The sequence below is a fragment of the Prorops nasuta genome, unplaced genomic scaffold (genome assembly GCF_024137725.1).
Source record: "Prorops nasuta isolate Cenicafe-Biocafe unplaced genomic scaffold, Cenicafe_Pnas_1.2 PNAS00018, whole genome shotgun sequence".
NCBI lineage: Eukaryota > Metazoa > Arthropoda > Insecta > Hymenoptera > Bethylidae > Prorops > Prorops nasuta.
Genome location: NW_027116815.1, coordinates 923,302 through 948,408, shown reverse-complemented (window position 1 = coordinate 948,408; position 25,107 = coordinate 923,302). Strand labels below are relative to the sequence as shown.

Here is a 25,107-nt window from a genome sequence, read left to right as displayed (position 1 = left end):
TTATATTATACTTTAACAAAATATTTACCAACAGATACCTTTACCTCAATTAAATGTTTATATTTTTAATAGTTATATACCGAGTTAAAATAAACACCCTTTATGAAGGACGTCAATGTTTGTTTTTAAGTTGGAATATTTTCTGGAACAACTGGTGCCCAATAGTCTGCTTATCCCTACAATCCACATTTAGCCTGATCGTAAAGCTGACGTAATCGGAAGAATCGAGTCTTACAAGTTGCAGATCGAGCTGATAATAAAGAAATCATGATCATCCTTCGTGTATTTCCAGTTTGTCTATCCAACCAGTTTGTTTTGCAAAGTTATATTGATCGTTGGATAGGTATTACACCCTATTAGTCACTTTTTATCTCTTCATTATTTTCTTCAAATGGAATGGTAAGAGTTTATTTAAATCGTTCATCTACTAAACATTCATTTTATTATTATTATAACTCTTTATATAATAATTATTCTTCCAAGAAATTACTATTTCTTTATCGTTATTGTAATTTTTATTCTATATTCGTTATCTCCCTTCGATCGACCTTCTTTTATTAATTAATTTATGTATTCGGTAAAGACTTTCAATTATAACTGCACACACGCAAACACAAAATTTATTTATATCTCTCGGTAAAATCTTCCACATTGATCCTCTCCTTTACTTCGTTCATACTCGTGCAACGATTGCATTTATTTTGTAATTGCAATTTTCATTAACTAATCGTGCTTCGAACTAAATCCGAGTTGTGGTAGTGGAGAAAAGTGGCCTGTTCTCTTCCTGCAAGGAAATAATTACGATGTATTTTCAGATAGAAGCGAAACGCATCATTAAATAATACTTTGCGGACGTAATGCTCGTTCACGCTCGGCATAATCAATAAATAACAACGAAATTACATATTTGCCCTTTGCCAGGCTCCATTCCATAATTCCATGCCATAGTGGCATCTAATTTTCATTCTACTAAGCACATACACACAAAATACTATAACCAATTATAATGTTTCCTTCGATCCATTTCCGTTGTAATTTTATTTTGCAATTTTTCTATCTTTTCTTCGTTTCCTTCACCGTTCATCAATATATTGATAAAAACTGATCGTTTTTGTCAACAATTTTTCAACATTGTATTCCTCTTCTTTCCTTTAAAATGGTTATACAAAAAAGACGCGCAGGTTTGGTTTACTTGCAAGAATTTTGCGGCTTTGAAATTACACTAGTATAGAAGAAGGGGGGGGGTATAAAAGTGAATGGGTTTTAATGTGGAAAGTATAAATAGTGACGCATAAAAGGGTAGTATATTGCTGCTTTTACCAACCGTCCGGACGATGGGCTTCGTCCTCCTTCGTAAAAAAAATTATCTCCCTCCCCCCCATTCCTCACTAACTCCCCTTTTCTCGAAGATCGTGTGGGCAACAGAATGTGAAAGTCGCCGGTCATCTGGTCATCCGTATTATGTATATAGTTATAGACTCTCGAGATTGGATGCGTGGATACAGTGTGAATGTCGTGGATTTTTTTTTCCACCACGCAGTGCCGTATACAGCTCGAAAAAAATATGATCAAGCTCCCAAGTCTTTTTTTGGTCACACTCAAATTGGATCACTTTTTTATAAACACTTGCATTTGTATCTCGATATTCATAATTCGAATCGTTTGCATTTATATATTTATCAATTATTTGGCTCATTCGATTCTGAACTTTCGATTCTTGGCGAAGAAAAAAATTATGTAACACTCGTAATGTGTAATTGAGTAGGTTCGTTGTTTTCGTTAATTGCAGCAAGTGTGCCATTGTTGCGAGGACAGTACTTTTTCACTCATCCTTACGAGTCGATTGAATGGCAAGTGAAACTTTTCTGTGTAAGGAAGCAAACGAAAAAAAAAGGAGAAGAATTGGGTATGATTTGCATGGAGAAAGCACGTGGCTGGTGGGTAGAAAAATGGGAGATCCGCCCCTGGCAAATCGTGTACACGCCGATACTCATTTTCTCATCGGTACTGACGGAAGACGGAAGAGATTCAAGCACCTTTCGTTTTTCGTTCTCCCCACTCCTTCCAAACACGCACACGCAAACTCACGTATAGAAATAATCGTAATCTTCTCTCATCAATTCCTTTCCCTCTCGAAACATTCGCATCAGCGTGTCCGCTTTTACACTTATCGATGACATCTATCGACGAATCCCATAAACGCCTGCAGCCATTATCGTCACCTCGGGTACATTTTCCCTCCTAAACTTTCGTGTTCCTCGCCAAACCGAAAATATCCTTTCACAACTCGGTTACCAAAAATGACAAGAGCCTAAATAGCGATGTTTAATCTCGTAAATACAACATTTAAGTTCCAAACTTCTAATTAACCTAACCTAACCTCACTTTGTTCCAAGACTAACATGGCAATCATTCCAGATCGACGAAGTAACAAGGCTTACAGATTGTTTCGATTAACTATTATTTAATTTCCATTACTTATATGTATCGGTTGAATTTCGTTTCTTGATGTAAACATTTTAACGTTCACCTTTTAATAGGTTGACTTGAAAAGTCTTGATTAAGTATGGCTCGTAATGAATTAATAAGAGCCAGGGGCGTACATACCTTACGCTGTGTATATGATATTAGTTAACTGACAATTATTGTGATTATTCGGTGTTGTTGCGCTGATAATTATAATAGACGTTATAAAACGTAACATTTATGTACCTCTCATGAGCGTATGAGTATGTACTTTAACGTTTGGTGTTCAATTTGTATGTATGTGTACTTTGCTTGAATGTACGTAAAACATTAATGTGTATCCCATGTGATCAGTCGAGACTCGCGTGACGTAGCAGAGACTGAAGACGATATCGTGGGAAGTGATTCTGGTAAGCGAACGGTGAAAGTTCAGTGCTAAACTTCATCGTGCTAGGTCGGTAGATATTTTGATTCAATCTACTTCCGTTTCCTGTTAACATCATCTTCCTGCTTTTGTTAAGTAGCGATATAGTAAACAAAATCATCTTTGATGAATCCGCCCAAATGCTACATAGGTTCACAAATTTACCAGGAATTGAAAAAAATCATAACTCAGTTCTTTTTTTTTATATAATTGTATTAATTATATTTTTAAATATTTGTTTCTCCATAAATTATTTATCCAATCGCGCTGGTGTAAGTCCCAAACGTTCTATTATATATTCTGGCATACAGTAGGTGGGGTTGATAGATTTCAAAGGGTATTCAGTGTTTAGCAAGGATAAAGCTGTCAAGCCGAATAAAGTATGGAATGGATCGGACACATCGCCAGGACGATCACTGAATCCGCCTGATTCTACGTCCTGACAAGCCAGGACGAAATTTACCTAGAAGTAAAAAAGAGTTTTTGAATTTTTTCACTCACAGGTTTAATTTAGTTCTAAAGTTCAATCTTTTAACTGCGATGGTGTGAACGTACTAGGCTCTTTTTATCAATCCAATGAAGACGCCCTAAAATCGTAAGAGCCGATAAGACCCACCAAGAATAGCAGACATCCGGTAGTTTTTCCGGTCTACCATTCAAACCTCCCGAAGGCAATTGTCTCTCGCACAGCCACCAGCCTAATCGATCAGCGTCAACCAAATGTAAATGGTCTATGGAAAGATATTCAAATTAGTATCCACCTATAAATTTTGTACTTTTATCATTTTTAAATTTACCTGTAATAGAAAGAACACCTAAACAGCAATAAGTAAGACCGGAATGACTCTCGGATCCTGGCTTAGAGCCAAATCCTCCATCAAAGTTCTTGCACTTTATTACAAAGCTCACAGCTTTGTCTACATCTATCGAGTCTAATCGACCCTGTTAACCATCAAAATCTTGAGTAAATTTATAGATTAGTACTGAAAAGCTTGATAAGGTTCGACACTTACCAATAATGATAGAGTGGCTACTGCACAAAATGAAAATCTGGCATCAACTTCTCCCCAAATGTCACCAGTAAAACTACCATCGGGTTGTTGCCTTTCTTTTACATATTTTACCACCTTCTCAATATCAATTATATCTAAGGCATCATACATACATAATATTTGGACAGCGCTTAATGTGTATAATAAGTGTGGATCATGTTGTAAACTAGCACTAATTCCACCACTATCGCTTTGGCATTGAGCAATAAATTGTAAAACTTCATCTCTGTTTGTACGTTCTAAATGTCCCATCAAATCTAATGCAGTAAGGCCCCAATACATGCCTGACATACGCATGTGTTCTGTCATACAGTATGTCTAAAAAGAATTATTAATCATCAAATTATAGTTAAGTAAATAAATTATTATAGTAATCTAATACTTACAAATTCATCCTTATCTGTAGCATAAGAAATTAAATAATCTGCATGTTTTTGCAATTGCAATTCTGGAATAGGACTTGGCAATTGAATATCGTGCATTGGCATTGACTAAAAATTTAATAACTTCTTGTTATAGGTTATATTTACGGCCGTATTCGTATTGAAGTATCTCCACCCAAAGGATATTGATAATTATTGATTACTCACCATTTTTTCTAATTTATTAAGTCCTTAATTATAAGCTTAACATATTCAAAATATTCCTCTACTCGAACCCAATATACAAAATTTATTTTTTATGCATTTCTTTAAATGTTTATATATCTTTATTTATAACCTCAAAATTGAATGTTTAGCCGTGAATCGTGATGTGATCGTGTAATCTAACTTAACCCGTGAAACCTGTGATTCAACGTCTTTTAGGGCAGGTGCAAGTGCGCACTGCGCAAAGCTCCCTTCAAAGAATTTACGAAATGTTAAAATTATAATTAAAGAAAATTCGGCAAATATCTTATTCAAGGATGTTGAGCTACAGAGTTGATTATAAAAAGTATTGTATTGAATTAATATTGACTGTATTATGTCTTTTTTTCTATTGCGAATATTTAATTTACTATGTTGTTTTGATTCAAGTAAGTAAAATCAAACTCCTAATGTTAAGAAACAAATCTCTTTGATTATAATTAAATACCATTTTAGATTTTTATATTCCAATTTCATTTAGTGTGGGTGGCCAAATATAAATCTAGAAAAAGCAGATCCTTTAGTCAGTGGTGCAGTACCTGAGGAAAAGCCAGTCCATGCAATGTTTATCGCTGATACACATTTGTTAGGTGCGAAAAAAGGCCACTGGTTTGATAAATTAAGAAGGTATAATTTTGTTTAAAAATAATATAATGAAAAATTACTGATTGAATGAATTTTTGTATTAGAGAATGGCAGATGCACAGAACCTTTCAAACAATGATGACTTTACGTAAACCTGATCTGGTATTTATATTAGGTAAGAAAATATTCCTTTATTTCTTTATAATTATTATAAATTATTTATAATGATAAATTACTTTCAGGTGATATATTTGATGAGGGTCTTTGGAGCAGTTCTGGAGAATTTGAAAACTACATAAAGAGATTTCATTCTTTGTTTTCAGTACCAGAAAATACTTATCTCTATGTGGTAGCAGGAAATCATGACATGGGATTTCATTATGGTATGCCTGGTTATTAAAGATATTTATTTTAAAAATTGTAATGATGATAATTTTATCCAGCAATCACACCATACTTAAACCAAAGGTTTATAAATAGTATGAAAACACCAAGTGTTAGAAGAATCAGCTTAAGAGGCAATCATTTTGTACTAATAAATAGCATGGCATTAGAGGGAGATGGCTGTTTCCTTTGTAGGCCGACAGAAATTGCATTGAATAAAATTGCCAGTAAGTTGATATAATATTTTCGTAAATTTATTATAAAACTTTTAAAAGAATAATTGTATTTTATTAGAACATTTGAAATGTGCAAAGAATATGTTAAGTCAAGATTGCGACAAAGCAAATACAATTACAAGATATAGCAGACCTATTATCTTACAACATTATCCAATGTATAGAAAATCAGATGAAATTTGTACAGAACAAGATGAAGCACCAGAAGATATAAAGAATGTTGAATTTCGTGAAAGATGGGAATGCTTATCGAAAGAGGCATCTGAACAAGTATTTTTAATCAAATTTTGATTCCATTAATAATATAATCAACAAATCTTAATTTACATCAGTAAATTAAAAAAGCTTTTAGATATCTTGAACCCAAGACTGATAGTTGATGGACATACTCATCATGGCTGTAGAAGGATGCATAGAAATGACATTTGGGAATTTACAGTACCATCTTTCAGTTGGAGAAATAAAAACAATCCTTCATTACTTTTGGTAAGTTTCTATTTATAATTACAATGTTTGAGAAACTTGTTTCAATCTTATTTATGGTATTAATGAAATTCTTATTTTAGGGTGTTTTTGCACCAGATAATTTTGCTGTTTCAAAATGTTACATGCCACAAGAGTCTACAGTATACAGTATTTACATAATAGGTATAATATGCATTCTCATACACTTTATTGTGAGATGTACTAGGCATAGATATTGCTTATCTATACGCCATCCTTACTCTAAAACGCTATAATAATACATAATTAATCAGTATGGTAGGTACAATCCTTAGAATAATAATGAAACTGAAGATTAACCGATTAACCATACAGCTATGTATTACACACTATTTACACCGGTTGTAGTATAAAATACTCGTCATTCTACTATCCTGTATTTTTAAACTATAATTTTCTTTGGAAAAAGAAGAAACAAATTTGATTGATTTTAATGACACAAAAATTCAAAGATATCCTTAACACTTCCTGTATGGGCAAATTCGGATAGCATTGAAGATAAGCCTAATAATAAGCTTCCCATACATAAATGTTAACTTTTTTCCTGCTACATATAATTAAATAATGTATTTGCTTTTTAAATAAACAAATTTAATCTTAATTTACAACTATAGTATCTTATGTACGGTACCTAAACACAGAATATCGTGATAAAAAGGACGCTTTTCAGTTTCTTCAAATAGTTTTGTACAACTATTACAAATTTGCTGAGAACCTCGACTGTTTCATACAACTATTATCATCAGATAACTACAGAAATTTGATCTTCCAGTTTACTATATATTTTATACATTCAACACAATCTTCAATAGGGGTCTCATACGAAAAGAAAAGTACCAATATTAATTTTACCTGGTCATATGTATCACAAAAAGCTATAAATAAATTTGTATGGCAGAGATGTAAAATCTATAATAGTTAATGAACGTGCTCGTACAATTTTTATACTCATCAACAATTAAGATGATTCATTGTAAGTTTAAGTGCTTACATAATGTCGAATGTAAAGTGTTGGAGTTTATAATGAGCTATATATATATATATATATGTTAAACTATCAAAAATAACTTGTCGCTCTTTTCTTCAGCATTAAAATTCTAAATAGGGTAAAATGCCCAATAGATGGACAATGACCAATAAATGGACAAAGGTAGTAATCATCATATAAATTTTGTTAAAATGAAAATTGTCAGTTTTTTTTATATTTTAAAAAAGTATTTTTAGAGTTTTTAATACACAATGATTACTTTTCATAAATTTAATCTGAATCTTAATATTTACTATGTCCATTTATTGGTGTTTTTGGTTATTTGACCATTTTCTTTCTTATAATCTATATCAAATTGTTTCTATTAAGATGAATTATTTTTTATTCAATTTCGTCATTTGTCTTAAAAAAAAGATATTATATTTTTTAAATATACAGCTCTGATATACAACAAAGTACTAAACTCTTCATCTATTGGGCAAGTGATTCTATATCAGAAAAAAAAACAAAATCGATAAGCCATATTTAAAAAACTTGAATGTATTAAATATTCGATTTTCCTAACATCATGGTGAAAAATACACTTAGAGACGGAGAGCTGGCTACATGTCGAGCAACATGCCTCGCTCCATATAATATTTTACATGGAAAAGGTTCGATCCACATCCAAAAAGCAAAAGCCTGATCGTCAGAAGGCGCGCAGGAAGATGTATGCGTGGGCCGGCGTTCAATTATGTAAATTTTCCGACATTTTTCGCAACTTTTGCAGCTTCTGACAACCCTTTATCTTCCACTTAGCCTTCTGACAATTTTTTCCTTGCTTTTCCACGTGTTCCTCAATATTTCTGTAAATTTTCAGTCTTGCCAATCGTCAGTTTTTTTTGTCGGAAAATTTACTTGATTGAACGCCCGCCCACGCATACATCTTCCTGTGCGCCTTCTGACGGTCGGGCTTTTGCTTTTTGGATGTCGATCGAACCTTTTCCATGTAAAATATTCCATGGACCGAGGCATGTTGCTCGACATGTAGCCAGCTCTTAGACTATTAATCCGAATCTTAGCTTGATAATACTTGTTTTTGCTAAGCAAATGTTTGCACTATTTCTCAGCAATAATGTCTAAATTTCAAATCATTCATACAGATTGTATATACAACTTTTTGTCTTCTCGCATTATACAATTAGACGAAAAATCTAAATGAAATTTGCACGTGAATTATTAAAACTTCACATTCTTATTTTCCACAGATAGAAAAAGAAAATCGCTTACACCACTTGTTAAATTTTCAATTTGACTAGTCTATTTTCACGGCCGCATAGATCTTCCTAATGAACGCATACGCAGCGAAAAATCCAATTGTACCGGTTAATAGCCAAAAAGTAAGGACCATTAATGCTGTGTAACCAAAATACATTAACGTAGGAACTAATTCTGTTATTTCTAATTTGGTTATAAAATAGAAAACTGAATAAGCTAAAACGTAAATAGCTGATCCTCCACTGACAACAAAACTCCTCCACCACCACCTGTAATCCTGTACAAAACAAGTTAAAATATCAGTTTACTCAATTTAAGGTAATTTTTCATTATTAATGAATTCACTTACTTCTCCACACAACTGGAAGTATACCATAACTATTGATATCTGTGAACAAGATATCACTAGAATGCAAAACACTAGAAATAGGAAACCAAATAAATAATAGAACTGATTCTCCCATAGAGCAGTTAGTATGAAAAATAGTTCTATGAAAACTGCTCCAAATGGCAAAATTCCAGCCATTAAAGTACTGAAATCATACAGTTTTAATGAATTTTTGCTATTATCAATATTATATTCAATAAATTTTTAAAACTTACCATAAGGCTGGATTCATGTACCAAAGCTGATCTGGTACTTGTCTTGGAATTTGATTAGTTCTAACAGGATGTGTAAAGGGTTGTTTACGATAGCCAAAGAAGTATCCAAGATATACCAATGGTAGTGAAATTCCAAACCATAGGCAAAGTAGTGCTAGCATAGTTGTGAATGGAACTGCTCCAGAACTGTGCTTTCCCCAAATAAAGAAATTTAAGAAAAAACAAGTAGTGAAAACCACCCCAGGGTAAAGCATTGCAGTCTGCAATTGCAAAATTTTTACATAAATATATCTAATGTAAATATAATTTTGATATTTGTAACTTCTGTAAATTTTACCAGCAACGCCGCTTTCTTCCATTCGCGTCCTCTCATAGTTTTATATAAGCGAGCAGAGAAATAGCCCGCTACTAATCCGGAAAATACATATAAAAATATCGCACAAGTACCAAGAGCCCCTCTACTGGCTGGTGAAAGCATTCCAAGCATAGCAAAGACTATAAAATAATTCTTATGTCATAATTTAAATTATCTAAATTTCCTTGTATAAATTATGAGGTAGTCTTACAGATTGTAATCAAGGCCATGAAGAAAATTTGTATTCCACTACCAATCACTGCTGCAAATAAACGAGAATTTATTGGCGGCCTAAAGACATCACCATGAACCAATTTCCACCCAGTCTCTTCAATTGTTTCGTCTAGACTCGCGAGGCTATCACTTTCACCTGCGTTATACCTTGCTATATCTCTCCTCAGAGTCCTGACCATTATCATTGTTAAAATACCTTGCAAGAAAATTAAATAGTCAAATATTTAAATGTTACCACTTTCAAAATGGTTATACATCTACTTACCAGAGAGGAAAAATACAACAATGAGCGAATTTATGATGGAGAACCAATGAATTTCTACATCACCCATTCCTAAATAAATGTCCCATCTACTTGCCCAACTAACATCAGATTCTTTCCATTCAACAGAATATAAGAAATACAGGCTTGTTCCCTTTGGATTTACAATTTGAGGTGAAATCTCAGATTGAATAATACAAGTTTTATCATTATTAAATGTTAATTGATTTATATCTACTGATTTGGCTTCTACTTCGAATCCTACTACTCTAAACTCATTTCTGTAAATAATAATGTAAGTTATGTAGAACAAAATAAAATTATTTATTTACAATTTTACGATACTAACTCTCCATGTTTGTGATAGCTCAGCTTTAAATTCAGATAATTGTTTATATAAACTTGATTATTTGCAATAACTCCTCCTAATTTATATCCAAGATAAACAATGAAATTATTTGAATCTTTATGTACTTTTCTTGTTGCTGCTGGTAAGTTATCTATTAACCTAAAAATTATATTATTTAAAGCAACCAATATCTATAAATTGCAATTATTTTCAAGTGCTCTTACAAGTGTACAGAATAATCATGCTGAATGCGCTCTATGACCATCTGAGCTGCTGTATCATCCCAGGTGATTGGTTCTGAAGCGGTATTACACAATAATCTACAATTTATGTCTTCTCCCATAAAGACATCATACGGGGTATTTACAATTCTAAAACAATGTTATTGAAGACATTATATAAACAGCAAGAATATATTCATTTTTCATATAGCTTAACGAAAAGAATATACCTGTCCCCGCGCAGAATCTCTCCTAAATTTTCAGACTTATAATTAAATGTTCCATATTTCGGGATGCAAAATTGAAGAGAATAATACTCGTAAGGTAATTGCGTGTGGGTACTGGTCATTTTAACAGCCTTTACGTCTATCTTTTGACCTTTCTTGAATTCAACCGGTGCCACGCCAGGCACGTAAAACCCATTCACCTCTATTAAAAGACATATCAATACAAATGGAATACTTTTTCTTCTCAACTTATCCTACAAAGAAATAATAGTTAAAGATCGACGCTCTCACACACTTGTAAACACACAATTAATTACCATTCTAAGACGTGATTATCTTGAAAGCGCGCCACGCCGAACTTAAATTATAACTTTTATTATTTGTTACGTCAAGCCTCTCGTTTTTCTAGTCTCTCTGTCCTCAAAAATGAAATTCTGTATAAACCGAAGTTAACCTCGAAACGAAAACTGACTGATCAGCCTCCAGCCCCAGCCAGACTCTTAAGCCGTAATCCCTGAGCGCCCTGAGTGAGCCCTGAGGCTGAGCTGTGGCCTCGGCCTGTGCTGACGATTTGCCCCTCCCTCGCCCTTCGCCCTTCCCCAACCAACCCATTCTCCACCCATATAACTCTTTAAACATAGAAATACGTCAAAAATTCCCTAGCTCTAGTGTAAAACTCCTAAAGAAAGCTAAGAGATGAAAAAAAAGTAGGCCTTCCAAAATCCTTTTTCTAACAATCGGATTATTTAATAAAGGACTCTTTCTGGTTTTACAGTTTAAAAAAATTTTTTTTTTTCCTGCAGTTTTTGATTTAAAATTATAATCCAATTAGCACGAAAAGAAAAGTTAGCGTGACTCCCACGACGACGAGTTCATTGGCAACAAAAAGTCGCCCGGTCACTCATACAGTTTACCTCTGAAAAATCTGAATTTTCCAAGCTATCGGTAAAAGTTAACAAGCATTTCCATAACCTAGAAAGGCACGATGAAAATTGCCTAGCTTAGTTGCTAGAAAAGCAGAAAAAAACAGAATATTTTTCATGTTGAGCCTTGTAATTGTTTAAACTTCCCGCATTTTTTTAATCCGCTTGATCGGAAAAGGAAGTAAAGCCCGAATTTTTATAAAAAAAATCTTGTTAATCTTTTGGAAAAATTTAACAGTTGCTTTTGGAAAATTTGTAGTGCAAATAATGATCGATTTTCTGATAGTCGGCATGGATTTTTTGGAGATTACAAGCAAAAGTGAAATGAGAACGAGTTGGTGTTTTGACCAGGCTTTTCCAAGCGAAAAAATATACCCTCGAAAAGGAAAATATCGTCCCACGTGGGGACTCGTTTAATTACAAGTTTACGTTATTTAGATATGCGTATATTCGGTTAATTTTCATTTTAAAACAATGGTACAGGTGAGTGGAAAGTTTTTATAATATTTTTTTCAAGCGGCGCCTTGCTGCCCATGAAAAATCAGCCGACTATTCTCTCGGGTCTATTGGGAATTTTTCATTGTTTTTTTTTCCGCTGTCATCCATTAGTAAATAGGAAAGATGGCAGCAGATTATTGCACTTTTTTACCCCGTAACACTCTCGGGGGCGGACATTTTTCTACGTGAAAATCATTTGCCCGATTTTACAATGGAAATTCCCGGGAAAAATCATCGATCTATGAATGAATTTTCACGCGCTTTTTATTGACAGCCGTGAAAAATCGTATAAATCCCTTCTAATATATGAAAAAAATTCGTACCTCTTAATCCCGCTTTGGAAAAAATGGTTTATCTTTCCAACAATACTTTTTAGACGACTTGTGATATAAGAACAATATTTTCATTAATTATTATTAAAATAAAAATTTAATAGATAAACCTCAAGCAAATCTTTTAAAAAAATTAATAAATTCTATTTGAAAAGAAGATTATTTCCTTATATTTAAAATCTAATCTGATTCCATGCTTTACTTATTAAGTATTTTTTTCAGGCAATTGATGAAATGGAACAAAGAGATCTCCCCCAGGCTTTTCGTCTGCTGGGGGAGATGAATGCCAATGTCTTGCAAGTAAATCAGCTTGTGGACAACATGCTCGTAAGAGTTAAGAATGGAGAAATCTCTACAGACAAGGGTCTCAGTTTTCTAGAGATGAAGTATCATATGTTACTTTCTTATCTTATTAATTTAACTTATGTTGTATTAAGAAAATGCTCTGGTGAGCGTATAGAGGGTGATCCATCGATAGACCGTTTGATTGAGATTAGAACGGTCCTAGAAAAAATCCGACCAATAGATCACAAACTTAAGTACCAAATAGATAAGCTTGTGAAGACTGCGGTTACTGGTACAGCCAATAGCGATGATCCTAGTAATTTTAAGGCTAATCCTGATGCTCTGATTGCCAAACTTGACAGCTTTGATGAGGATTCAGACAGTGAGCAAGAGTGTGACACAGAAGGCTTTAAGTCTGCTGCCAAATCTAGAAAATCAAATATTTACGTACCTCCAAAATTGGCAGCTATGCATTATGGTGAGAGTCATTAATCAAGTGATAAAATTTATTGAAATATACTTATGTTTTTATTATCTTTAAAAAATGTTTGAATGATTCATAATTTTTATCTTATATTTAGATGGCGATGAAACGGTAGCGGACAAAATACGTAAAGCAGGCGAAAGAGCTCGTAGACGTGCAGTATCGGGTGCAGTGTTGAGGGAGTTGAAAGAGGAGTATTTAGATGCTCCTGTAGAAGATATGCAAGATTTGAGTGAGAAGCAGGCAAGTATGGGACGTGAGAACAAACGGAAAATTGAATACGAAGAAAATTATATGATTCGCTTGCCAGTCACAAAACAAGAAAAGCATAGGCACCGTCAAATGACAACTTTGGGTACACTTGGTGATGAAATCACTACTTTTGGAGAATCGTCATCCATGAGTGTTAAGAAAAGAAAGGCTCAAAAAGGCAAAGCTAAAAAAAAAAGTAAGCTGTTTGATATCTATTGATTCATAGTAGTTCCATTTAAATTAACTATACCAACAAATATAGCTATATTTAAGAGCGAAAGTATGAACAGTTAAATGGTGTAATTTTAGTGTTAACCTATATTAATCCATAAATATTTTTCAGGTTTCAAAAAAAAGAGACATCATTAAATTCGAACCGGGGTAGTTTACGGGGCTAAGACTTTCGTACATCATTAACTTTAAGATAAAAGCGTAAAAAGAGCATACACAAATCTAAACGCAAACACTTTTCTTGAACTCTTCTTGAACTAAAAAAAATCACTAAAAAAAAGATAAAAATGCAGGCGCCACTAATACTCGTTAACTAAGTTACGCTAACTAAACTAATAAGATCTAGGAAAAAAAAATTAAAGCAACTGTCAACGGTGAAATAAAATAGCACGATGGTAATTTATTACTGTATAAGACATACTAATGGTCGTGTAATTGATACTTATAGTTAATAATGATTTTAATCTTTAACTGTTGTCTAAAAAAATCAATTTTTATCTATGGAGTTGAAGCAGTCCATTAGAGATGTGCGGGAGAAAAAAAGAGAGAGAAAGAGGGGGAGAAACGGAAAGGGGGTCTAATACTAATTATATCAAGGTACACACGAGCTTATTTAATTTAACAACGTAATGCGCGATCGTTTTAAACTGATCGACGATTGATGGGAGGTAATGGTTTTCGGCTCCAAGATCTAAAATTGTAAATTAACGCGTACAAGTTGAGAAAGTGGAGAGCTCTCTCTCTCTGCTTTATTTTGAGATATTCTCCGGCTATTGGAAAACGGGATGAAAGGCTGGTTTAGCAGGAGGTACGATATTGAATTAATTGTTACTGAAGCGTAAAAATCACAAGACATTCACAAAACATTTAGATCAACAGAAAAAGAAAAAGATTTTTTGAATGCAAGAAAAATTTTAGATGTAACAACAGATGAAATTCTAAGAATACTCATAATGCGATATCACATGTCTTAGGATTTTCTCGCTATATTAGAGTAGTGATGTAGCTGATAGTTTTACTCTTATATGTAAATTTTGTTTGTGTTTTTCCCCTGGTGAACTGTTGAGGCTATTACATCTTGACGTGAGTCGTAATTTGTGTTAAGTTTCTTATGTTTGAAATGAACATTGTAATTGTTATGTTCTCTTGTAAGCTAAAGAAATGCAAGGAAAATTACTCTTAAGTTGTTAAACTTATATTGCTCATGATATAAGGATAACTTGAAATAATATGTCAAAATTCAAAATTGTTGTCGATTATCAATTAACTTTTTGTTTATGGTGTTTGGTTTTTTAGAGAGAGGAAACGTGCGACTTCTGAGCTATTGAATAAATACTAGAGCGATAATTACTTCTGAGATAAGGTATATCTATTGCAGAGTTTCTGGGTGTCGATTATGGCCTCCAGTGTTGAAATAGATTTCAATTTTTTATGACTAATCTTTGATAAGCCCAGGATGCTTTTCTCTGACTGGGTATGGGCACGAAGATAATTTTACACAAATAGTCCTAATAGGATTTTACTACTACTACTATTGCTACTATACAATACTATTACTACTATTTATTAATATCCAATTCTTGTTCCTCCAGAAGTGATCCGCATCAACTTAAAGCATACTAATTTATTGTGTGTATGCTGACCAAGGGCTCAACCATCCATAGATATTATATTTTTTACAGAAGTGTTCATAGATTGAGCCGTCTTGGTATGATTTGACGTTGCACGCATCCTCTCTTTTGCAATCTGTGAAAATGATTAAAATGTGATAAACTATTCATGGAATAATAGTTAATGAAAGAAAGGAGAAAATAATAATAACAGAATAGCACAATTGCTGGGCATTATTTACAAGTGCTAGCAAGCCTAATGTCAGCAGCCTTGTCGTATTTGGTAATGAAGTTGAAATGTTAAATAATAGGATAGTTTTGAGACCTTATACTAGCTGCTTCTGCAAATTAGTAAAACAAGGAAAGTAGAGTCGTGAAAACTAAGAAAATAATAAAATCGTCTCAAGACTTGCCTGGTATTTACTTTTCTTATACTCCATTTATGAACAACTATTTTTTAACACCCTTATACAGGTATTAACTATGGTCCAAAATACTGTTATATTTCTTTGTTTTGTGTTGTTCATCTGGTTGTATTACATACAACTTTGCAATGCAATAAATTTCAAAAGCTCAATAATTAAACTAATTCAATCTTACCTAAAATTAAGAATCCAAATATCTGGTAAATGCTAAAATTAAATGATATATTAATTTTGTGTTTTGGATAGCTTCCAGTATGTCAATTACTGGAGTATGCAAAAAATGTAGATTTACATTTAAAATAATCTAAGTGACTATCATATGTTCTTCACTATACTCCCAAGATCAAATCAATAAAGCCATCTGATTGATTTTCAAAAGTGTTAAAACTATATATGTGAATTAGTTTTTTCATAACATTCCTAATTTTCGGGATATTGAGCGTATCTGGACCTTCTGTATTTTCTCTATATATTTTTTTAATATTTTGGACAAGTAGTTTAGAATATGGGTGTTAGAAATATTCATACGAGACACATATCCGCACACAGCATAGAAAAACAAGATAATAGGATTACATTTAATACACTACCTCAAATCAATAGAAATATGGATTTACTATAGCAAACTTGATCCAGTTATGTTTACATTATTCAGTTGCTTTTTATTTATAATAACTGCAAATACTGAAATATTGTTATGAGATTTAGCCTTGACTTGTTGATATTTTACTAAGATATATAGGATTTGTTCCTAATGAAAGCAAAGCATTTTTAACTTCTGTATACCTGATTGCTGATTAAAGGTAATTTACAATTGTACAAACCAAAGCACGATAAATGTAAACATAACTGTTACTGAAATATAACGTAGTCCTTCAAATTCAACAATGCTGCCGAATACCACTGAAGACTAACGATAACATTGCAGCAAATGACAAGCTAAGGATTATTTATTGAGATACAATGAGAAAGGGTCTGAGGTATGAGCTGTTTTGTGTGCTTATTGGTAAATTTACTATTATTTATGTATTATAATTGAAGGTACGAGAGAGTTTACCTCTGTATATTATAAACAGTTATTATGAATGAATTATTATTCTTATCATAATTCATTATAATTATCATCATGTAGAACGCTTCTTACTGACTGAATAAAATGTTTTCAATGTCACATATTTCCTACCTACATTTTGTTTTATGAGTAAATTTCTTGAGTTTTTATTCTATAAAGAAAAAATAATTTTCGAATAAAATAATTATGTAAAGCATGCTCATAATTGTTCATGATTTTCCCTTTTTAATAAATATTATTGATCAGTGGAGAATTTTTTTTTTTTTATTTTCTTAAGTATAAAAAGGAAGATAAAAATGTGCTGCATCAATAAGTTGAAATCTGTGAAAATAGAGACTTTTCAGGGAACTTCACATTCTCTAATCTCTACTAAGCTGTTTTTTATTAGTGAAAATAAATTTTTTATTCTAATTCAAATTATTTAATTTTTAATCGATTAGAAGAAATAATGAAATCATCAGTATTGAAATATATAAGTTACATATAAATGGATATTTTGGTACGGCGACAATTTGCCGAACGGTCTAGTAATTTTTGTGCTAAGAGGTTGGCAACAAACATGATATCACGAAAAATTCATAGATTGGAAACTAGAAGCTGAAGGTGCCATATTGTTTTATGTATGTATTAGTAATATGTGTAAATGAAGTGGGTTATGAGAGTGAACATAAATTTTTGGAGTAAAATGATTCATTGCAAATCACAACAATTATAGATAAACAAAAATGGATCAGATAAGTTATTTTATGTTACAGTTTATGTATCTATTATCATATAAATTGTAAGATTTAGGGCAAAATTCTTTGTTAAAATATTTATGAATTTTATAGGTACTCTGGTTGAGGATCATATAAAATAATTCTTCAGCTTAAAGGAACGATATATAAGCCTATAAAATTAAATTCTGTATTAATTTTTTAGGTGAGTAGACAGATATTATCCTTTTAGTGCTCCTTTTGAATGTATATCATTATTGCATGATAATTTGCTTTCTTCTTCATATTTTCAGATAATTGGGCATTGCAAAAAAGAATTTGATGCTTGATGAAACAATATAGTGTCCTCAATAGAAAGAACAAGAATAAAATAATTAAATATATGAAAGTATTAAGAGGTCTAGTTGAAAAATATTAGGACATTTTTAATATAAAAGTCCTAATTTTCTCATAAAAGAGTTATTTTAAATAACACATTCTGTCTAGTATGCAGCGGTGCACTCAGTACCTACAAAGAATATGGAAATTTTTTATGTCGAGATATCAATTGAATATCCTAAGTATTTATAGGTATTTTTTTGTGTATAAAGTTTATGCCTTTACAATTTTTGTGTTTAACACATACTATATTTTGCAATACTTTTATTATAATTTCTTTATCAAAATAGACATGTGTTTCCTCAATCTTCTCTGAATTATCTATGGGCCACGCAAGAGTTTTCAATTGATGAAAGGATATTACTTCATATATATGAAATTAAAGCCAGTCTACGAAAAGGTAAATAAAACAGTGTCAAAAGGTAAAGCTTACGCATGCCCCATTTCAAACCAAAAGTTATATAACATTCAAACTATATTAATAGGTATACAGATTCTGAAAAGCAACTGTGCAGTGTAATTCAACAGATTTATGGATTTGTAAGTATATATTAAAAATAACAAACCAATTTATTTATTTCATTATTTTTTATCTGTTTTTACTATTTTCAGCTCAGTGATGTGCCAGAATATGAAAGCAAAACATGAAATATAGAAAGGCGATGGGATAAAAAGAAGTAATTTATTTGCTAGAGGAATAATGAATTTTTATTATAAATGATAATGAGACATACCAAAGCAAAAACACGTTTTTGGAAGCAAATATGATTCACTGCAAATCAATGGCAACTACCTTTATAAGTGATAGTACCAAAAACATATTAGATAAGTTATTTTCTATTACTATATTAATGTGTCAATTATTAGTAAGATTGTTAAAATGTAGAACGAATGTCTTTGTTCAAAATACTCCTATATTTCACAGATTGTCTGAGGATAATTCAAAATAATTCCAGTTCTAACATGGAAGAGAGGAAATCTGACTATTAAAATGTTACTAAGGAAAATAAGGAAATAGTGGTCTGGCTACTTCCCTTTCTTTAAATTGTAATATAATTGGACAGAGAAAGAGATGACAATAGTGTTATAATGAAGCAGTAGTCGCACAAAAATACATAAATAAGATATTGAAAGATACAGTTAGAGGAATGGGTCAATAAACTAAAATGGAATTTCGATTAAAATATGGTATAATTTAGCTTTTTATTTTATACATAAACAATTTTTAATCTCTTTAGTAAATACGTTTTTGGATGCTCAATTATATTTTATTGATTATTATTAATGACTAGAAATGTTAATTCATTGCTATAATTTAAATATCTGTTTTTTAGTGAAATAAGTTCGTTTAAAATATCTGTTTCACTAACTGTATTTATTGTAATATACGGTATTGTATGATTTGCTTTTTCAATTGCTTCTGTATTAACAATATTTGTGGCATTTATATTTAATATAGCTTGTCTTACTTTATTTTCTTCAATCTCCTTCAAATATTTTATTTCATTCATTTGTTCAAATATTTGAATAATATATTTTTCTTTGGGAATTTTATTAGTATCCTCTAAAATATTTTCTAATTCTTTATAAAATTTTATAATTTCTTCGTCTCTTACTTTTGTTTTTTTGTTCGTCTCTCTGCTTTTATATGTTTTATTTTGTATAGAATCTGTGATAATTCTATTTTCTTTTAGTAATAATTTTAATTGGTCTGTAAAGTGTGAAAAAAGGAACGATATTATTTAAAGGAAATATAATCCACTGAATACATATATTCTACTTAATAGCAAGAAGGCCTGAAACTATATACATAAGTACATGCAAGAAGTCATCGAGTTATAGGCTGGAATCTACAAACAAAACTAAATTCGAATTTCAACTTAGCAACTATTTACATCGAATATCAAGTTGAACATTGTATTAGAAGTTAAAGTGAGCTAAGCCATTGAACTTAGTTAAGATATAGTATTCAGCTTCAGTACTGTTCATTGATACCACCTATAGTAAGTATAAGCATGCAAATTTCTTGTATTTTAAATATTATTAAAAATCTGAAGAAATGAATGTATACTTAGGAAGAGGGTAGGATGAGGAGATTTCCCTAAATTTTTGCTTAATTTGCTATGGTAATTTTCGCATTTGTTGTTAGTCCTATTTCTTAATTTATAGACTGAAAAATTTTCTGGTCCTATCTTCTTCAACCAAAATTTTTCAATATATTGAAAATATAAATTAAAAAAACCCCCAAACTCTCTATTAACCTCAGCTCTTAATGAATTGAAAACATTAACTATTTGGTTAGCTGGTAATAAAGCTAAATATATTAATTTTTTTAAAACAATATAATACTCTGGATAAGTTAACTTATTTTTTTGTCGATTAACTATATTTAATGCTTGCGCTTTTTTCACTAAAGCCTATAAAACATAAGAATTTAAATATAATTAAAATTACAAAATTATATAAATACATTCTAAATATATAATGACAGTGTTAATTGTGTGGTGAAGGAACCATAAAATTGAAATATTACTTAAAACATTGCGAACCTGAGCGAAATGGAAGAAACAATGTGTAGTTATTATATGTGGAAATACTGTTTTCAAGGCATTCCTGAAACCTATCTCGAAGTCAGTCATTGCCACTTTTGGCTTCAAATTTGGAAACGTGGATTTGACAAACTGAAAAATTTCTATATAATTTTCCTGTAGTTTGTTATTCATGAGTACCCAAATACATGGTAAAGCCTGTAAAATTATTAAAAATTTATATATATATATATATATATAAGAAATAATGTCATAGTGTATATATATATAAGTAAATTATGTACGAACTTTATCAGAATCATTGTCAACCTTTAGCAACACAGTTATTAACTGCATGTTTTTATCTTTTAGTTGAGGAACGCATTTAAACGTTCCATCAACGAACAAGATATCACCATTCATATTATTTATGAAATTTTTATCATAAAAAATCAGACTGTAATTATTTAATTTTTCAATAATTTTAACGCTTATTTCATAATTTTTATTATTATTCGTATACTGTAATATTTCCTTATTTTTAATTAAACTCTCTGCTAGTTCCTTCAATGTCTTATCTTTTAGTTTAATATTATGTATATTTTGTGATTGTTTCACGTATCGTTGAATCGTTCGTCGACTGGAGGGAAAACTAATAATATTTTGAATTTCTGGCTGACTGTTGAATATAAAGAAAAGGAATATTAATTATAAAACTTAACTCGACTACATAAATACCAGTTATACAAATAACATATATTATTACTTCATTATTGCTGCATTGTATATATCTTTCGGTTTTGTTCCTCTTGTTTTTGCAATTGTTAACATATTTTTATAAAATGATAATTTTTCATTTTTCTCTCTTTCTGGCTCATGATTATGTTGTTCTTTTGAACTTCTAAACTCATTATTATAATATATACCATGAGCTCTGCAACCTAGTTGTGCATATTTTATGCACCTTAGATATCTTAAGGTGAAAAATAAATTTCTATTTAATATACTTATAAACTTTGATTTTGTTGAAGAATAATAAAACTTTACCTTCTTCCATTTTTCGTCTTGGTTATGTGATATCGATATCCATTAAATAACCATAATTTTCTTTCACATATCTTTTTCTTCGAATGATCCATCTTTTTACAATTATTAAATATATTAATAAAAAATTTCAAATGAATATGTAATCAATGTATGTATGCTTTTAAAGAAGAGTAGAGGTGAAAAATAATAGTTATATACTACTTTGTGTGTGTGTGAACATTGATAATCACGGTGTACCAATTCAAATGATGCACTGGATGTAAACAAGCCGTGTATTTATTTATCTCTGTAACTATAACAAATATTAATTTTTTCCAGATAAGAGCTCTAAAATGTAATAAAAGAAGAATTTCAAAGAGGTTTACTGAATAAAATGATAACTCTTACAATTGGAAGATAAACATTACATCTGGTTTTGTTTTAAGCAGTACACCCTGTATAATAACCGCGGTTTATTTAAATTAATATCTAAATATTATTTTCCTTTTATTTTCGAAAGGTTGATTTTTCTGTCTTTTAATTTTACTTTTTTACTATATTATATGTAAATGTAAATATTATTTCATAATTATGAAATAAATTAATAATGCACATGAATATTTTCCACATTTTCAGTTGTAATAGTTTTAAATTCTTTTTTTAATTAACACCCTTTGAAAGCAAAAATTTTAATTATAAGAAAATACAATTCTATCTGATAATCAAACGTTTAATTTCTAATGTGACTTTTTTCAGAAACTTGTTTTGATACAGTTAGACAATTCATTTGCATAGCTAACTTTTTTTAAAGCAAATTATTCAATTAAATTCTAACAAATACAGTCATGAATAATATATGTATATACAGGGTGAATCACCGAAGATGCACCACAGGGAAACTTTAAAATTCATTTATTTCTGTACCTATACAAATTTTTAATTTTTGTTATAAGCCCTTTTTGATTGCAAATACAAAGGAGCTTCAAAAACATCATGTATAACAATTTAATGTCTCTTATATTATTTACGAAGATAAATGAATTTTTGTTTCATCTCTGGTGCGGCTTTGGTGATATAACCTGTACTTATATATAATATAATAGGCCAAGAGCTAATGAAAGCAAGTTCTAAAAATAAAAAAATTAATTATAGAAACTTTAATTACCTCATTCAGAAACTTCTTGCCATTTCGTAAAAAACAATAGAAGAAAAATAAATAAATAAGTTTCTAAAGTGATACAATATAAAAAATATATATTACTGTGGAAGCATATATTAGTATTCTTTTACCGTATATTTTGCTATCTCACTTAATTTGATAACCAATTGTATTTTTAACATTCTCTTTTCCTTCTACATGCAACTTTTGAAGCCACATCAGTTGCATTTATTTTATATTGTTAAGTTTGCATATACTCATACGTTCCTGTTATTCAGTTTTATTTATGAACCACTTTATCCAAAATGAATTGCAATACCTATAAATTAACATTTCAAACGAATAAACAGTATTTCTTCAAACACTTTAAATTACTAATTATTATTTATTACCCCTCAGTATTTCTCCAATATCCAGTTTCACTAAAGATAATAATTATTTTAATTTTATGTAAAGCATCAATTATTCTCCATTTTATTTCATGCCTTCTATTTCTATTCCATCTGTTGCTTTATTTTTGTAAATCGTATGTTATGATTTATTTTAAACTTCTGAAATTGCACAAATTCAACTTCTTCAGACAATCTGTGAAATATAGGAGTATTTTGAACAAAGATATTCGTTCTACATTTTAACAATCTTACTAATAATTGACACATTAATATAGTAATAGAAAATAACTTATCTAATATGTTTTTGGTACTATCACTTATAAAGGTAGTTGCCATTGATTTGCAGTGAATCATATTTGCTTCCAAAAACGTGTTTTTGCTTTGGTATGTCTCATTATCATTTATAATAAAAATTCATTATTCCTCTAGCAAATAAATTACTTCTTTTTATCCCATCGCCTTTCTATATTTCATGTTTTGCTTTCATATTCTGGCACATCACTGAGCTGAAAATAGTAAAAACAGATAAAAAATAATGAAATAAATAAATTGGTTTGTTATTTTTAATATATACTTACAAATCCATAAATCTGTTGAATTACACTGCACAGTTGCTTTTCAGAATCTGTATACCTATTAATATAGTTTGAATGTTATATAACTTTTGGTTTGAAATGGGGCATGCGTAAGCTTTACCTTTTGACACTGTTTTATTTACCTTTTCGTAGACTGGCTTTAATTTCATATATATGAAGTAATATCCTTTCATCAATTGAAAACTCTTGCGTGGCCCATAGATAATTCAGAGAAGATTGAGGAAACACATGTCTATTTTGATAAAGAAATTATAATAAAAGTATTGCAAAATATAGTATGTGTTAAACACAAAAATTGTAAAGGCATAAACTTTATACACAAAAAAATACCTATAAATACTTAGGATATTCAATTGATATCTCGACATAAAAAATTTCCATATTCTTTGTAGGTACTGAGTGCACCGCTGCATACTAGACAGAATGTGTTATTTAAAATAACTCTTTTATGAGAAAATTAGGACTTTTATATTAAAAATGTCCTAATATTTTTCAACTAGACCTCTTAATACTTTCATATATTTAATTATTTTATTCTTGTTCTTTCTATTGAGGACACTATATTGTTTCATCAAGCATCAAATTCTTTTTTGCAATGCCCAATTATCTGAAAATATGAAGAAGAAAGCAAATTATCATGCAATAATGATATACATTCAAAAGGAGCACTAAAAGGATAATATCTGTCTACTCACCTAAAAAATTAATACAGAATTTAATTTTATAGGCTTATATATCGTTCCTTTAAGCTGAAGAATTATTTTATATGATCCTCAACCAGAGTACCTATAAAATTCATAAATATTTTAACAAAGAATTTTGCCCTAAATCTTACAATTTATATGATAATAGATACATAAACTGTAACATAAAATAACTTATCTGATCCATTTTTGTTTATCTATAATTGTTGTGATTTGCAATGAATCATTTTACTCCAAAAATTTATGTTCACTCTCATAACCCACTTCATTTACACATATTACTAATACATACATAAAACAATATGGCACCTTCAGCTTCTAGTTTCCAATCTATGAATTTTTCGTGATATCATGTTTGTTGCCAACCTCTTAGCACAAAAATTACTAGACCGTTCGGCAAATTGTCGCCGTACCGATATTTTTATAAGAGAAAAAGCCATGAATATACTACATATATGTATAAAGGTAGCTTTCAGTAGAGACAAATGTCGAGGGAGCGGTGTATGTTATTGGCTATTACTCTTAGATCCTATAATTTTATCCAATAGAAGTAGAAGTTTAAAAAGACATCTGGTAACGTTACTGAGCTGCTACCTCTCCTGAATGCTACCAAAGATAAAAGCTAGGGAGTGTTTAAACTCAATGGTTGGCAGCAGTTAGATTAACGGAGATGTCAACTTCAGGGCTGAGGAAAGGGATTGTTTGCTGAAAGGGGGGAGGGGG

General features: G+C 30.7%; 5 protein-coding genes across 15 annotated transcripts; 2 read left to right on the top strand and 3 right to left on the bottom strand.

The window, feature by feature from the left end:
- Nucleotides 1-443: 443 nt before the first annotated feature.
- On the bottom strand, nucleotides 444-4,674 carry betaggt-II (geranylgeranyl transferase type-2 subunit beta). Of its 6 annotated transcripts, none has more exons than XR_010823730.1 (7): nucleotides 4,533-4,674; nucleotides 4,329-4,433; nucleotides 3,904-4,260; nucleotides 3,688-3,832; nucleotides 3,446-3,621; nucleotides 846-3,353; nucleotides 444-784 (listed from the first exon to the last, which is right to left on the bottom strand). XR_010823730.1 is itself a non-coding variant. In XM_066738441.1 (6 exons), the coding sequence occupies exons 1-6, from the start codon at nucleotides 4,533-4,535 to the stop codon at nucleotides 3,141-3,143; spliced, it is 999 nt and encodes a 332-aa protein (XP_066594538.1). In that variant the 5' UTR covers nucleotides 4,536-4,674; the 3' UTR covers nucleotides 444-3,140. The 6 variants fall into 6 exon arrangements, 1 of the variants encoding a protein (XP_066594538.1); XR_010823731.1 differs by having other exon boundaries at nucleotides 1,321-3,353; XR_010823732.1 differs by having other exon boundaries at nucleotides 1,325-3,353.
- A 149-nt stretch (nucleotides 4,675-4,823) lies between these two features.
- PGAP5 (Per1-like protein PGAP5) lies at nucleotides 4,824-7,646 on the top strand. Of its 2 annotated transcripts, none has more exons than XM_066738439.1 (8): nucleotides 4,824-4,957; nucleotides 5,050-5,195; nucleotides 5,258-5,328; nucleotides 5,396-5,536; nucleotides 5,597-5,764; nucleotides 5,832-6,043; nucleotides 6,119-6,259; nucleotides 6,340-7,646. In XM_066738439.1, the coding sequence occupies exons 1-8, from the start codon at nucleotides 4,847-4,849 to the stop codon at nucleotides 6,511-6,513; spliced, it is 1,164 nt and encodes a 387-aa protein (XP_066594536.1). In that variant the 5' UTR covers nucleotides 4,824-4,846; the 3' UTR covers nucleotides 6,514-7,646. The 2 variants fall into 2 exon arrangements, with proteins under 2 accessions (XP_066594536.1, XP_066594537.1); XM_066738440.1 differs by having other exon boundaries at nucleotides 4,827-4,957; nucleotides 5,025-5,195.
- Nucleotides 7,647-7,787: 141 nt separating this feature from the next.
- Nucleotides 7,788-11,300, bottom strand: TM9SF4 (transmembrane 9 superfamily protein member 4). Its single transcript, XM_066738411.1, has 10 exons — nucleotides 11,091-11,300; nucleotides 10,777-11,027; nucleotides 10,550-10,696; nucleotides 10,326-10,484; nucleotides 9,980-10,257; nucleotides 9,692-9,910; nucleotides 9,463-9,620; nucleotides 9,126-9,385; nucleotides 8,872-9,055; nucleotides 7,788-8,799 (listed from the first exon to the last, which is right to left on the bottom strand). Exons 1-10 carry the CDS (start codon nucleotides 11,091-11,093, stop codon nucleotides 8,560-8,562), a joined length of 1,899 nt encoding a protein of 632 aa, XP_066594508.1. The 5' UTR covers nucleotides 11,094-11,300; the 3' UTR covers nucleotides 7,788-8,559.
- A 730-nt stretch (nucleotides 11,301-12,030) lies between these two features.
- Nucleotides 12,031-17,033, top strand: LOC136780216 (neuroguidin). 3 transcript variants are annotated; one of them, XR_010823734.1, is made up of 5 exons: nucleotides 12,031-12,179; nucleotides 12,749-13,289; nucleotides 13,393-13,743; nucleotides 13,891-14,586; nucleotides 15,075-17,033. XR_010823734.1 is itself a non-coding variant. In XM_066738446.1 (4 exons), the coding sequence occupies exons 1-4, from the start codon at nucleotides 12,171-12,173 to the stop codon at nucleotides 13,914-13,916; spliced, it is 927 nt and encodes a 308-aa protein (XP_066594543.1). In that variant the 5' UTR covers nucleotides 12,031-12,170; the 3' UTR covers nucleotides 13,917-17,031. The 3 variants fall into 3 exon arrangements, 1 of the variants encoding a protein (XP_066594543.1); XR_010823735.1 differs by having other exon boundaries at nucleotides 13,891-15,252; nucleotides 15,371-17,033; XM_066738446.1 differs by having other exon boundaries at nucleotides 13,891-17,031.
- A 1,819-nt stretch (nucleotides 17,034-18,852) lies between these two features.
- Nucleotides 18,853-23,273, bottom strand: LOC136780215 (uncharacterized). Of its 3 annotated transcripts, XM_066738444.1 has the most exons (7): nucleotides 23,085-23,273; nucleotides 22,699-23,011; nucleotides 21,555-21,846; nucleotides 21,274-21,480; nucleotides 20,817-21,186; nucleotides 20,529-20,726; nucleotides 18,853-19,690 (listed from the first exon to the last, which is right to left on the bottom strand). In XM_066738444.1, exons 3-7 carry the CDS (start codon nucleotides 21,644-21,646, stop codon nucleotides 19,682-19,684), a joined length of 876 nt encoding a protein of 291 aa, XP_066594541.1. In that variant the 5' UTR covers nucleotides 21,647-21,846; nucleotides 22,699-23,011; nucleotides 23,085-23,273; the 3' UTR covers nucleotides 18,853-19,681. The 3 variants fall into 3 exon arrangements, with proteins under 3 accessions (XP_066594541.1, XP_066594539.1, XP_066594540.1); XM_066738442.1 differs by having other exon boundaries at nucleotides 18,853-20,726; XM_066738443.1 differs by having other exon boundaries at nucleotides 18,853-20,726; nucleotides 22,699-23,273.
- Nucleotides 23,274-25,107: the final 1,834 nt, after the last annotated feature.